The 13481-nt window shown below is 44.5% G+C and overlaps 1 protein-coding gene across 1 annotated transcript in view; it reads right to left on the reverse strand.

Annotated features, from left to right (window-relative positions):
- Nucleotides 1-13481, reverse strand: part of LOC142301592 (uncharacterized) — a 118884-nt gene that overhangs the window by 40315 nt on the left and 65088 nt on the right. The window contains exons 14-16 of the mRNA XM_075342619.1: nucleotides 9303-9713; nucleotides 4635-4772; nucleotides 3898-3996 (exon numbers count right to left, since the gene is read on the reverse strand). Of these exons, the coding sequence (XP_075198734.1) occupies nucleotides 3898-3996; nucleotides 4635-4772; nucleotides 9303-9713 (648 nt within the window). The remainder of the gene's footprint in view (nucleotides 1-3897; nucleotides 3997-4634; nucleotides 4773-9302; nucleotides 9714-13481) is intronic.

The following is a 13481-nucleotide window of genomic DNA, read 5'->3' on the forward strand; positions in this document are numbered from 1 at the left end:
CAAAGCATGAAAACTGAGGAGCCCGTGATCCCACGGGGGGTGTATAGGCAGAAGGGGAGGGGCCTTACACTTTTAAGTGTAGTGCTTTGTGTGGCCTCCGGAGGCAGTAGCTATACACCCAATTGTCTGGGTCTCCCAATGGAGCGACAAAGAAAAGACAAATTCCACGGTTCAAAAATACTCAGCTACTTAACAGTGTCAGGATAACAGCGGCAGCCATGGAGACAGTGGCGATCACACTGCTCTGCGCAGGTGAAATCTGGTGCAGACAATTCAGCGCCAAATTTGAACCTCCTGGAAGAAAACTATTTTAGTGGATTTTTTTGGTGCAGATGAGATGCAGATTTGGTGCTGAAATTGTTACACCATATTCCTGCACCCAATCTACACCTCCTGGAAAAAAAAAAAAATCACATCACTACCGCATCATCCCGTATTCGGTAATGATGCTTTTTTTTTTTGCCAGGAGGTGTAAATTGGGTGCAGAAATATGGTGTCAAAATTTTAGCACTAAATCTGCATCTCTTGGCAAAACCCTGCAGTTTTCTGCCAGGAGATGCAGGTCTGTGAACTCAGTAAGAGTTCATTGAGTTCACCTGAGGTTAGGTTACCTGCGGTCACAGGTGGAGGACCGTGGGAACCTCCAACTGTGGCTGCATCTAACCTGAGTGATGATACAGCTAATTGTGCGGCTCAGTCTCTGCCCAAAGCCCACAGCAAGCGGTCATTGTTCTATGGCCGCACGTTTTGCCTTCAGATGTAGCAGAGCTGGAATCGTTGTTGGACCTCGTCTGTATTACGTCAGGCCTGGTCTTTTGGGGGTTAATAAAGGGGTGAAAGAGGGTGGGTTTTTTGTATCTTGTTTCAAATAAAGGATTTTTTTGGTGTTTGTGTTTATTTCTTTTCACTTACAGATTAGTAATGGGGGGTCTCATGGATACCTCCCATTACTAATCCAGGGTTTAGTGGCAACTGTAAGCTGCCATTAACCTCTTACTACCCCAATTGCCACCGCACCAGGGCAATCCTGAAGAGGAGGGTAAAGTGACGGATGCGACAGTTCTGAGAGGTTGCAGGCTATTTTTAAAATACTTTGGGCAATAAGCAAGAATTTTCCCCAGCCTTAGAATACCAGCCCCCAGCTGTCGGGCTTTATCTTGGCTGGATATCAAAATTGGGGGAACCGCACTCCGTTTTTTACAATTACATATTTAAATAATTTTTTAAAAAGCCGCATACGGTTCCTCTTATTTTGATACACAGCCAAGATAAGCGCACAGCTGAGAGCTGCAGCCTGTAGCCGTGGACTTTATCTGTGATGGTATCAATAGATGGGGACCCTACAACAATTGTATTTATTTATTATTTTATTGCCATGACATAAATGCGCAGACAGGGTCTGTGATTCCAACCAATCACAGATGCCGTCTGGGGGCGGGGTCTGACTGCAGCCAATCAGAGAAAGCAGTGAATATGGATGAGGGATAATCAGTGGCTCTGGAAATACAACCGAGGGAGCAGTTACAGCCACGGGAAGACTCGGTAAGTATGTCGTGCTTTAACCCTTTTGCTAGATTTTTTTTTTACAGTGATTTCCCGGCCGATCACAGTCATGCCAATACTTGACATGGTTGTGATGCGGCCGACAGTGGGTTTTCTGTAAATGAACACTTACGGAACATTGCCGACTTTTGAGCAAAGTGTTTGGTGAGCCCGAATGAACTGGCCAAGGCTCGTACTAAATCTGAAATTGGCGAATGCGAACCAAATACACTACAGTTCAAAAGTTTAGGGTCACTTAGATATTTTCTTAATTTTGAAAGAAAAGCACTTTTTTTTCAATGAAGCTAACATTGAATTAAACAGAAATACACTCTAAACATTGTTAATGTGGTAAATGACTATTCTAGTTTAAAACGTCTGGTTTTTAATGCAATAACTACATAGGTGTATAGAGGCCCATTTCCAACAACCACCACTCCAGTCTTCTAATGATACATTGTGTTTGCTAACTGTGTTAGAAGGCTAATGGATATTTAGAAATCCCTTGAAAACCGTTGTACAAGTATGTTAGCACAGCTGAAAACCGTTTTGCTGATTAGAGAAGCTATAAAACAGACCTTCCTTTGAGCTAGTTGGGAATCTGGAGCATTACATTTGTTGGTTCCATGAAACTCTCAAAATGGCCAGAAAAAGAGAACTTTCATATGAAACTCAACAGTCTATTTTTGTTCTTAGAAATGAAGGATAGTCTATGTGAGAAATTGCCAAGAAACTGGAGATTTCCTACAACGGTGTGTACTACTCCCTTCAGAGGAGAACACAAACAGGCTCTAACCAGAGTAGAAAGAGAAGTGGGAGCCCCCACTGCACAACTGAGCAACAAGACAAGTACATTAGAGTCTCTAGTTTGAGAAATCGATGCCTCACAGGTCCTCCAGTAGCAGCTTCATTAAATAGTACCCGCAAAACGGCAATGTCAACGTCTACAGTGAAAAGGGAACTCCGGGAGGCTAGCCTTCAGGGCAGAGTGGCAAAGAAAAAGCCATATCTGAGACTGGCTAATAAAAGGAAAAGATTAATATGGGCAAAAGAACACAGACATTGGACAGAGGAAGTTTGGAAAAAATTGTTATGGACACACAAATCAAAGTTTGAGGTGTCTGGATCACACAGAAGAACATTTCTGAGGCGCAGAACAACGGAAATGATGCTGCAAGAGTGCCTGACGCCATCTGTCAAGCATGGTGGAGGTAATGTGATGGTCTGGGGTTGCTTTGGTGCTGGTAAAGTGGGAGATTTGTATAAGGTAAAGGGATTTTGAATAAGGAAGGCTATCACTCCCTTTTGCAACGCCATGCCATACCCTGTGGACAGTGCTTGATTGGAGCCAATTTCATCCTACAACAGGAAGGACAATGACCCAAAGCACACCTCCAAATTATGCATGAACTATTTAGGGAAGAAGCAGGCAGCTGGTATTCTATCTGTAATAAGTGGCCAGCCCAGTCACCAGATCTCAACCCTATTGAGCTGTTGTGGGAGCAGCTTGATCGTATGGTACGCAAAAAGTGTCCACCAAGCCAATCCAACTTGTGGGAGGGTCTTCTGGAAGCATGGGGTGAAATATCTCCAGATTACCGCAGCAAATTAACAGCTAGAATGCCAAAGGTCTGCAAAGCTGGAATTGCTGCAAAGGAGCATTCTGTGATGAAAGTAACGTTTGAAGGAGAAAATTATTATTTCAAGTAAAAATCATTATTTATAACCAAGTCAATGTCAGGACTATATTTTCTATTCATTATGCAACTCATTTGATAAATAAAAGTATGATTTTTCATGGAAAAGACAAAATTGTCTGGGTGACAAACTTTTGAGCTGTAATGTAGGTTCACACATCTCTATTGATGACCTATCCTAAGGATATGCCATCAATGTAAAAGTAGTGGACAACCAATTTAAGAAATTTTGTAGAGTGGGTCCAAATTCATCCAAAACATTGTGAGCGACTGATGGTTATACAGAAAACAATTACTTCATGTTATTCCAACTAAAAGTTGTTCTACACACTATTGATTCATGGGGTGTACTTAGTTTTTCACAAACTGCTTCTTCATTTTGACATAGTGTTTGTTAAGTAAAAATGATACTGTATAAATTGACATATGTTGTTCATCTGAGGTTGTATTTACCTAATTTTATGATGTTCAAAGGATAAGATTTGTTTTATGACCTGATAAATAAAACCATCGAATTAAAAAATGGTGCATCATATTTACCGGTTGCTTTTCTCCAGAGTGAAAACAAAGTTTATGCTTGAAATGTAGTATTATTGCAAGGGTTCAGGTCATTAATATGATTATTTCTATTTTCTAAATTTAAATCAAATATGGTCACCTGCTTCTTTGTCCCGAGACCTGTCTCTGAGATACTCTGCAGCGTGGATGATTTCACTTGTGGATCTTCAAAGGTACGAAGAGGACTTAACAGCTGCTTCTATTAAGTAGATAGAAAATGTATTTTATCTATAAATTATGAAAATGATGACATTAAAAAAGTATAAGTAATCATAAATGTTTGGGAGGCGTTAAATGGTTACAAGGTGATGTCTTGTATAGAATAATGTTACCATCAGGTTGGGTAAGTGAAATGTGAGCTCCCCTCTATTGTATATTGTAACTGATGTGTATCACCACTTTGTAATTATATAATAACTAATCATGGGCATCAGATTGCGCCAACGCGACTCGAGTACCAAGTATATTGGAAGTCAATGGGAAACTGGAGCATTTTCAAAGTCACATGCTCGATCCAGTTACGAGCACGCTCACTCATCACTAATCATGTCCAATTCATTACTGCACTTAATATCCAACTCAGCTTAGCTGTTTAATTTTAGTTTGTATGACATTATTAGTTTGCCATGTTGTATTATGTGCCATGATTTATCAATACCTTATCTGTGTTTGTCACAGATCAGCAGGAATAATTATGTTATCTTACAAGACTTTCACTGTTTCAAAAATTGAAAACGTATTGCTATAGGGTCCTCCTTTATTTTGCTGTCTCTAAACATGACAGAATGTGTCTTACTCTTACAATACATATCTCCTTTGTGCAATCATAATACACACCTCGTTTCTCACCAAAACGCCATTTGCAGGCACTTGAGCCATGTGACCAAAAAAGGTGCTAGTCTGCGTGGTAGTCACTGCAGCTACTGCTAAAGTCTGATTGGTCGCCTCCCAGAACTTCAACCAAGGATCTTGTCTCTGTACGACATTAAGCATATACTGAATATTAGGTGGATACATTACTAGTAAAGAAGAGCAAAGCGATTTGCAGAACCAGTGAACACAGCAGTATTCCATGGCCACAGGAGCCCTGCAAATTGCCTCCTGCTCTCTGGCATCGACAGTGCCTCTGCTGATTAGTAAACCCGGCGCAACACCATGTGTGCGTCAAGTGGCAACTATGACATTATGCTAGGCCTACAAGTCAGAAGAGACTCCGCGGAGGCCAGCAGTTTCTTCTCAGCATTCCCGTCCAGCGGCCACAAAATACTGCTGTGTCCGCTGGGCCGGAGAAATACTAATTCATTCACTCACTCATCTCTAATTACTAGCTAAAAGTAACAAATTATTTTGAAGATGAGCATACATGATGAGGTTGTTAGAAGATTTCATGCACATATTTTTTTAAAGGATTTAGAACACTACAAAGGCTCACACATCTGACCAACATGTAGGTGGGGACACAAGTAAAAATTTTGCACCAGGGCCCATTGGACTCTAGTTACACAACTGCCTACTGCTGCATTCTCCAGAATCCAGCGCCGTTCTGCTCCTCTTCTCAGTGACGTCACCACTTTTCAGACTTCACTGGTGACACTGCGCTTTGCGTGACCCAGAAATCACTTTTACAGTGTAAGCCTATGAAGCATCAGAAAAATGCCCATATTCAAGAATAAAGTCTGGCTCCCTGTTTAAAGGCTGGTGCCACCAAGGAAAATCAACAATATTGCTAAAAAGAGTTATTTTTTGCAAGAAAAATGCCCATAGACTTAAGGGTGCTTTACACGCTGCCACATCGCTACCGATATATCGTCGGGGTCACGTTGTTAGTGACGCACATCCAGCGCCGGTAGCGACATCGCAGCATGTCACACCAAGGAGCGACGATCAACGATCGCAAAATCGTCCAAAAACGGTGATCGTTGACACGTCGCTCATTTCCTTAATATCGTTGCTGCTGCAGGTATGATGTTGTTTGTCGTTCCTGCGGCACCACACATCGCTATGTGTGACACCGCAGGAACGACAAACATCTCCTTACCTGCATCCACCGTCAATGCGGAAGGAAGAAGGTGGGTGGGATGTTATGTCCCACTCATCTCCGCCCCTCCGCTTCTATTGGGCGGCCGCTTAGTGACGCCGCAGTGACGTCGCTATGACGCCGAACCTCCTCCCCTTGAAGGAGGGATTGTTCGGCGGTCACAGCGATGTCGCTGCACAGGTATGTGCGTGTGACGCTGCCGTAGCGATAATTTTTGCTACGGCAGTGATCACCAAATGTCGCACGTACGACGGGGGCGGGTGCTATCGTGCTCGACATCACTAGCAATCGCTAGCGATGTCGCAACATGTAAAGCACCCTTTAGATTGTACAAGAGACTATCGATTCACAAAGAGTGAGCTGGATAGTCTGAAGAGCAGTGACGTCACTGAGAAGAGGATGGATATCAGAGTAGGCGGCAGTAGGTGATTATATTAAGACACACACTTCATTATATGCTCATATATAAATATTTAATGAAAAATGGGAGTGCTTCCCACCAGAGACATAATAATCAGAACATAAATAATACACCCAGTGATGTCTGACCAGAGTTATTATAATCAATGAAGACAAATAGCAGACATTAATGTCCCATTACATTAACAATAAATAGCAAATAGTTATGCTACATGTATAAAATTTAATTCATGTGGAATATGGATCTTTTTCATATGAAATGGAAGCACAAGCGCCACAGCTGACTATAGTAAAGGGTGCTTTACATGCTGCGACATTGCTACCGATATATCGTCGGGGTCACATCGTTAGTGACGCACATCCGGCGCCGGTAGCGACATCGCAGCGTGTGACACCAAGGAGCGATGATCAACGATCGCAAAATCGTTCAAAAACGGTGATCGTTGACACGTCACTCCTTTCCTTAATATCGCTGCTACCACAGGTACGATGTTGTTCGTCGTTCCTGCGGCATCACACATCGCTATGTGTGACACCGCAGGAACAACGAACATCTCCTTACCTCCGTCCACCGGTAATGAGGAAGGAAGGAGGTGGGCGGGATGTTACGTCCTGCTCATCTCCGCCCCTCCGCTTCTATTGGCCGGCCGCTTAGTGACGCCGCAGTGACGTCGCTATGACGCCGAACGCACCTTCCCCTTGAAGGAGGGATTGTTCGGCTGTCACAGCGACGTCGCTGACAAGGTATATGCGTGCGACGCTGCGGTAACGATAATGTTCGCTACGGCAGCGAGCACCAAATGTCGCACGAATGACGGGGGTGGGTGCTATCGCGCTCGACATCGCTAGCAATCGCTAGCGATGTCGCAGCGTGTAAAGCACCCTTAGGCTGAGACCGCACTTTGCGTTCTATTCTGCAGCGTGTAAGTCACTGCATGTGCGTCTCAGAACGCAGCCGAAGAAGCTGCGTTCTGAGACGCATTCGGCAGGACGCAAAGTGTGGACATTCCTGGTGAGAATTCATGCGTTCTGGATGCTTTCTCTGCCATAGACATAATGGGAAAAGCATCCAGAACGCACATTTTTCACAGAACGAACCCACTCGGCTCTGCAGCATCCCCATAGACTTGCAGCAGAGCCGAGTGGGACCGCACTGTCACTGTCATGGCTGGCTGTGGACAGTGCCGCGCGATCAGAATGAACTCAGATGAACTTCACCCGACTTCATTGTGATCGAGCGGCTCTGTGCGTGTGCCGCGGCTTGATTTGCGGTCACACGTGAAGGACTCACCTGTGATCGCAAATCCCCTGAGTGACTGCAGTGAGCCGCGCGATCAGCTGTGCTTTCACTCAGGTTACTCGCGGCCACAGCTGCAGTCCACTGGAGAGCGGTGGCTGCGAGTAACCTCAGTGACAGCACAGCTGATCGCGCGACTCATTTCAGTTGCTGCATTGAGCTCACAGGAGTGGCGGTGTTCTACCGCTGCTCCTGTCAGTTTCCGATGTAGCAGAGCTGGAAGCGTCGGGGGACCTTGCGTGGATAACGTCGGACCTGGAGGTGTTTTTGAGGGGTTAATAAAGTGGTGAAAGAGGGTATTTTTTGTCTTTCATTACAAATAAAGGATTTTTTGGATGTGTGTGTTTATTTACTCTAACTTACAGGTTCATCATGGAAGGTATCTCGGGGAGACGCCTGCCATGATTAACCTAGGACTTAGTGGCAGCTATGGGCTGCTGCCATTAACTCCTTATTACCCCGTTTGCCACCACACCAGGGCAATTCAGGATGAGTCGGTAAAGTCCCGGGACTGTCGCATCTAATGCATGCGGCAATTCCGGGCGACTGCTGGCTGATATTGTTAAGCTGGGGAGCTCCCCATAATGTGGAGCTTCCATCCTGAGAATACCAGCCTTCAGCCGTGTGGCTTTACCCTGCCTAGTATCCAAATGGGGGGGGACCGCACGTCGGTTTTTTTATTTATTTATTTATTTATTTTACTGCTTGATATAGACACGCCCATCGGCGGCTGTGATTGGTTGCAGTGAGACAGCTGTCACTCAGCGTGGGGGCGTGTCTGACTGCAACCAATCATAGGCGCCGGTGGGCGGAGAAAGCAGGGAATACGTGGTGGATTAATGAGCGGCCGGCAATTTCAAAAGAGAAGAAGCCGCCACAGTGAGAACGCCATACAGCGCCGCGCCGAGTGATCGTGGATCGGTGACTATGAGAGAGGGGGTGGGAGGGAGAGACAGACATGGACAGAGAGAGAGATAGAGACATAGAGAGAGAGAGACCGACCGACAGACTGACCGACAGAGAGAGAAAGACGAAAGACCTGCCTTTGTTATGTTAAAAAAAAGATGTGGATCGCAATAATAATGCAATGCAAGCGCACTGCTTAACATTTTGTCAGCGATTTTCTATAACTCATTGATTTCAATGGGTGTAGAACGCAGCCAAAATGGCAAGAACAATTGACATGCTGCTTCTTTGAACGCATGGTTTTTGCCACAAAATATGCAAATTAAAAGCAGCGTTTAGAAACGCAAAGTGCGGTCTGAAAATCACCATTTTCCATTGACTTTGCTGGAAAATCAAAACGCATGCCTTTTGGCATAAAAAAGGTGCTTCTCAAAATGGTCCTAAAAAGCACCTGAAACGCAAAGTGCGTGCTTGCCCTTAGGCTTCTCTGGTATCTCTTATGTGTTTGTAGTTTAGATGGAATAAGAAACCTATTAAGTATATTAATTAATGGGGCTCTTCAGCTTCATTTGTTTTCCTTTGTTTCTATAATCTAATAAATACAGTAATGTCACAGTGCAGGGACTATAAATAGTGATATCTCTGTAAAAGGGTAATAAATCATGGATATCCAAGCACTTTTGTAAGTAGCAAAGTGAAGCATAGTATCCATACAGGCCTGAATAGTTACAGTAATGTCACAGTGCAGAGTGATCTACATGAATAATATATAATGTAAACTTCTGTATTTCACATAAATTTACTGACTATTCATTTTATTCAGCAGTCCATTCACAAAGCTTACCAGCTGATGGAGATGAGTGAGCTCTGATCTCATCCCCTGATACATATCTGATGTGGTCTTCGGCCTGTTTTGCTGTTCCTGATATTTTTCGTTTGGCTCCTTTTTATTCTCTTTAGTCAGTGTTTTGTCTTCTGTATCTTCTGGGTCTTCTCTTTTCCTCTTTATTACTCCGTTCCTTATATAACTCCTCAAAGTTTGCATCTCCCCTAAATCTTTCATTTTTGGATCAACTATCTGCTCCACCTCGTTTCTTTTAGGTTCCAAGAGTATTTCTTCATTTAGCTGATTATCAGTTTGTTTTACTGGGTCTACATTCATATCTTTATCATTGTTGCCGCTTGGTACAGATGGTCTTTCAGCAGTGTCTAACCTCATATTATGTAGCTTACTTGTATGATGTTGTGAAGAGACCTAATATGTGAGACAGGTAAGCAAAATATCCAAAAGAATATATATTATAATAATAATAATAGCAACAACAATAAAAGCTTTATATTTATTTCCATATGAAACTGTAAAGTGTTTTTCCAAGATTCTAAAAGTATAGAAAAGAATTTAATGTGTCTGAATTCACAACACATTGATGCCACCATAGCTTAGAATAAGTTGTTTGTTATTTTTGCACAGTTCTGTGCAGTACGTTTGTTTTGATGTTGCCAGGAATTATATGATTGCAATATAAAGGACTACAAGATCTCACCTCACAGAAATTGCCACTAATCACGCTTGCTAGTACAAGGTAGTACTAAAATTACTTTCTTGGCTATTTCTTTGCTGCTCAATAACTTTCCAGCATTTGATATACACCGTGTCCAGAGACAGAGAGGAACAATGGTAAGCTAACGAGAATTCGAGGTATCAGGAAGAGAAGCAGGAGACATACACCAAGTGCCTGGTCATGGACTGTCACTTTGAGCTGTTGGATTGTGTGGTAAAGCCAAGCAGAGATTATGGCGTACAAGAAGCCAACATTGTAACCATACCATCCCAACTTTTGAACAGAAAGAAGGAGAAATTATATCAGGTGGGAGGAGGCAGTGAAAGACTTTCAGTACACACTGGAGACTGCAGGGCGAAGACCCAAATCCGGGACTGTTCAGCTGCATTCAGGATGGTTGGGACTAGAGATGAGTAGATTGATTCACGGGACTCTGGTCCAGCATCCACGTCAGTGGTACCTGGCGGCTGGAGGGAAGACTCGCAAATCTCTTACCTTCTAGTGTTCCTTTTGTGGTTTTTGATTAGCCAGAGCTAGTGCAATGTCATCTGTGCATCATACTCATCTCTAGTTGGAACCATATGGATTTATTTTTGGTTCATTCATTTATAGTCGTAGCAGCCAGAACTTGCTCATCTTGTTGTAAGCTTCACTATATGACATCTGGCTTTGTTGTGTCTGTAAGGCCACAAAAAGCACATACGTACCAGAATCACTGACGTGTGAAACAGGCCTTACAGTCAATGATTCTGGTACGTATGTGCTTTTTTTTATACCTACTAGAATCACTAACATACGCAGACCCATTATAATCAATGGTCTGAGCACACATCAGTGATTTTTCACTGACCGTGTCTCCGTGCAGCGCACACGCATGTCCGTGTGCTCTGCACGGAGACAAGTCAGTTTTTTTCTGGCATCACTGATGTCCCACGGACCACATTATGGTGTGATCCGTGAAACACGTACCAGAAAAACACATACATTGAAAATAAAAAACATTTACAACTCACCTTCTCCAGCGACGCTCTGTGGAGCCTCTGCGCCCTGCAGCTTCCTGGCCAGCTCATTATGGCCTGTATATTCATGAATGCAGCCAGAGCCGACCCGGAAGTAGCTGCAGAGATGAGAGACTGCGACGGCCGGATGCAGCAGAGCTGGAGACATCAGCATCACGGACAGTAGGAATGGGACAGGTGAGTATAAGTCCATATGCAATAACGGAGTACGGATCATGTATCACGGATTGCACATGGACAACCCACGTGTGCCGTGAATCACAGCACACGGAGGGACATATGCGTTTTTTACACGTCAATGAAAAATGTCTGTGTTCTTCACTGACGTGTGAAACAGGTCTTAGTCTGTGTTCATGTGATGCCCTGGACTAGTCAGGTCGTCACAGGGTTCAACCCCCCATGCAGGGCACAACCCCCCATGGTTCTGGGTCCCTATCTTGCGGTACTGCCTCCACCAGCATCCACAAATCCTAGTTACACCTCGCATCACACCTGTCAGGCACACCAGTAGGCTGCTTAAGCTGGAATAGGGCCACACACCTAGGGGTAAGGCAGGGAGGTGGAAGGTGACAAGTCAGTTAGCTCCAGGGGAGCAAAGTGAGAGGAAGTTCTGTGGTAGCCCTCGAGCAGTGAGGAGCTCGAGGAAACTGGGAGTTGGAGCTCCCAGGGGCAAAGCAGACTAGGTCGAAGATGGTGGTCTGGACCAGGAGGAGTTGGAGACCCGGTCGCGAGAGATTGGGACTGGGTGCTTGGCTAGTCTTGGAGGATAGCCAGCAGCCGCAGTTCAATAGCCGGGCTGGGACCAAAGGCACGTCAGGGTACATGGACCCTAGGTCAGGGAGAAGCTTAAAGTAACCCGGCAATTAACCTGCGGAGGACAGGGCCTATATGAACTGTTCCCACAAAGCTCAGAGATCGGGGGCACTAGCGCAATGAGGGGTGTTGTGAATATGTTTTCCAGTTTGGAGCTCCCTCTTGTGGTCAGTGCTGGCAGTGCAGTTGATGTGTGGAATGGAAGTGACACACCTGCAGAGGACTGGCAATCAGGGTCAGATTTGGCTATTTAACTTAGTAGCTTTCTCTTGTTACTTGCCGGTGGTCAATTGCTCCTGTGTGTTAAGGACATTCTGCAACCAGCTCTGCTCTTTTCCATAACTTCCCTCAGATAAGTGGTCTTGTATCTCTGCTGTTTGTTTACCACCTTTTGTTGTTGTTCTGCTTTGATACTATGCATGATTCCTAATTTGTCTGTGTGGAGTCCGTGGTGGAATGGGATCATTCCCTGCTGGGAGTGTATGTATACCTAGCTCCATGATTCTGCAAGATTTGTGTTTTGTCATGCTTGGTATTATTCAGTCCCTCATCTGTATTAGTGTTTTTTGGATCCCAGTAACATCTGAGTGCTGGTACAGTGGGGGAGAGGTTTAGTAATCTCAGGATTTTTCCATATCAGTAGTGCTGGTATTTATTAGGGCTTTTACGGCAGCAGACAGTTGCTCTTTCCTATCCTTTTCTATAAAGATAGTTTGGGCCTCACCTTTGCTGAAATCTGTCCTTTCTGGCTTTGTATTGTGTTTTTCTATATCACTGTAACCTTTACATGTGGGGGGCTATCTATCTATCTTTGGGGACTACTCCGAGGCAGATTAGCTTTCTTATATTTCTATCTGTGAGATTATTTAGTTCTCCGGCTTTGTCGAGGTGTCCAGGTCATTGTAAAATTATTGAATGTTCTCAGTGAGAGGAACAAAATTATAATCTTGTGATACCTTTTAATGGCTAACTAAAATAAAATAAAGTGATGCTACAAAGCAAGCTTTCAAGACATCTCAAGTACCAAAACCTTTTCACTTGTAACTAAAAGGTACCAAAACCTTTTCACTTGTAACAGGTCATTGTAGGCATGCCTCACGGCTACTGTTAGTTGTGTGTCAGGATTAGGTCTGCAGTCTGTTATTTTTCCAGCCACTCTGTTACCTTTTTGGGATTCCGCATTATTTGATCCTCCCCAATCCCTGAATCATAGAGAGGGATAGGGCTTTCCAAGCAAAGCAGCCCACTGAAATGCCAAGCGTGAGCTCCTGAGAGCAAGCTCCTCTGCTACTCTTAGCAGGGAGCGGGGCCCGGAAAGCTCCAAGCTGACGGGCTAACTGAACACTCTAAAATACAGTGCCAGGAGGCAGGCCACGGACCACGAGGCAGTAGAGCAGGGAATGGGACCCGGACGAGCTCCCCAAGAGGGCAGTGGCACCCAGAGACTTGGTTTACTACGTTGTCAGCGTCTGCTTTCTTGCTGAGTGAGTACCTGATTATCCCCTGCAACCAGCGAGTCTGTGCTCCCCCTGCACTGTCCCCTACCATCCAGAGTCCCGGGGCCTTTCACTACCCGTGGAAGGTAACGTCATCTAGCTGCCCCACTTCATCACACCGGGTACTCCCAAC

Source organism: Anomaloglossus baeobatrachus, chromosome 4 (genome assembly GCF_048569485.1).
Source record: "Anomaloglossus baeobatrachus isolate aAnoBae1 chromosome 4, aAnoBae1.hap1, whole genome shotgun sequence".
In the NCBI taxonomy this organism is placed as follows: domain Eukaryota; kingdom Metazoa; phylum Chordata; class Amphibia; order Anura; family Aromobatidae; genus Anomaloglossus; species Anomaloglossus baeobatrachus.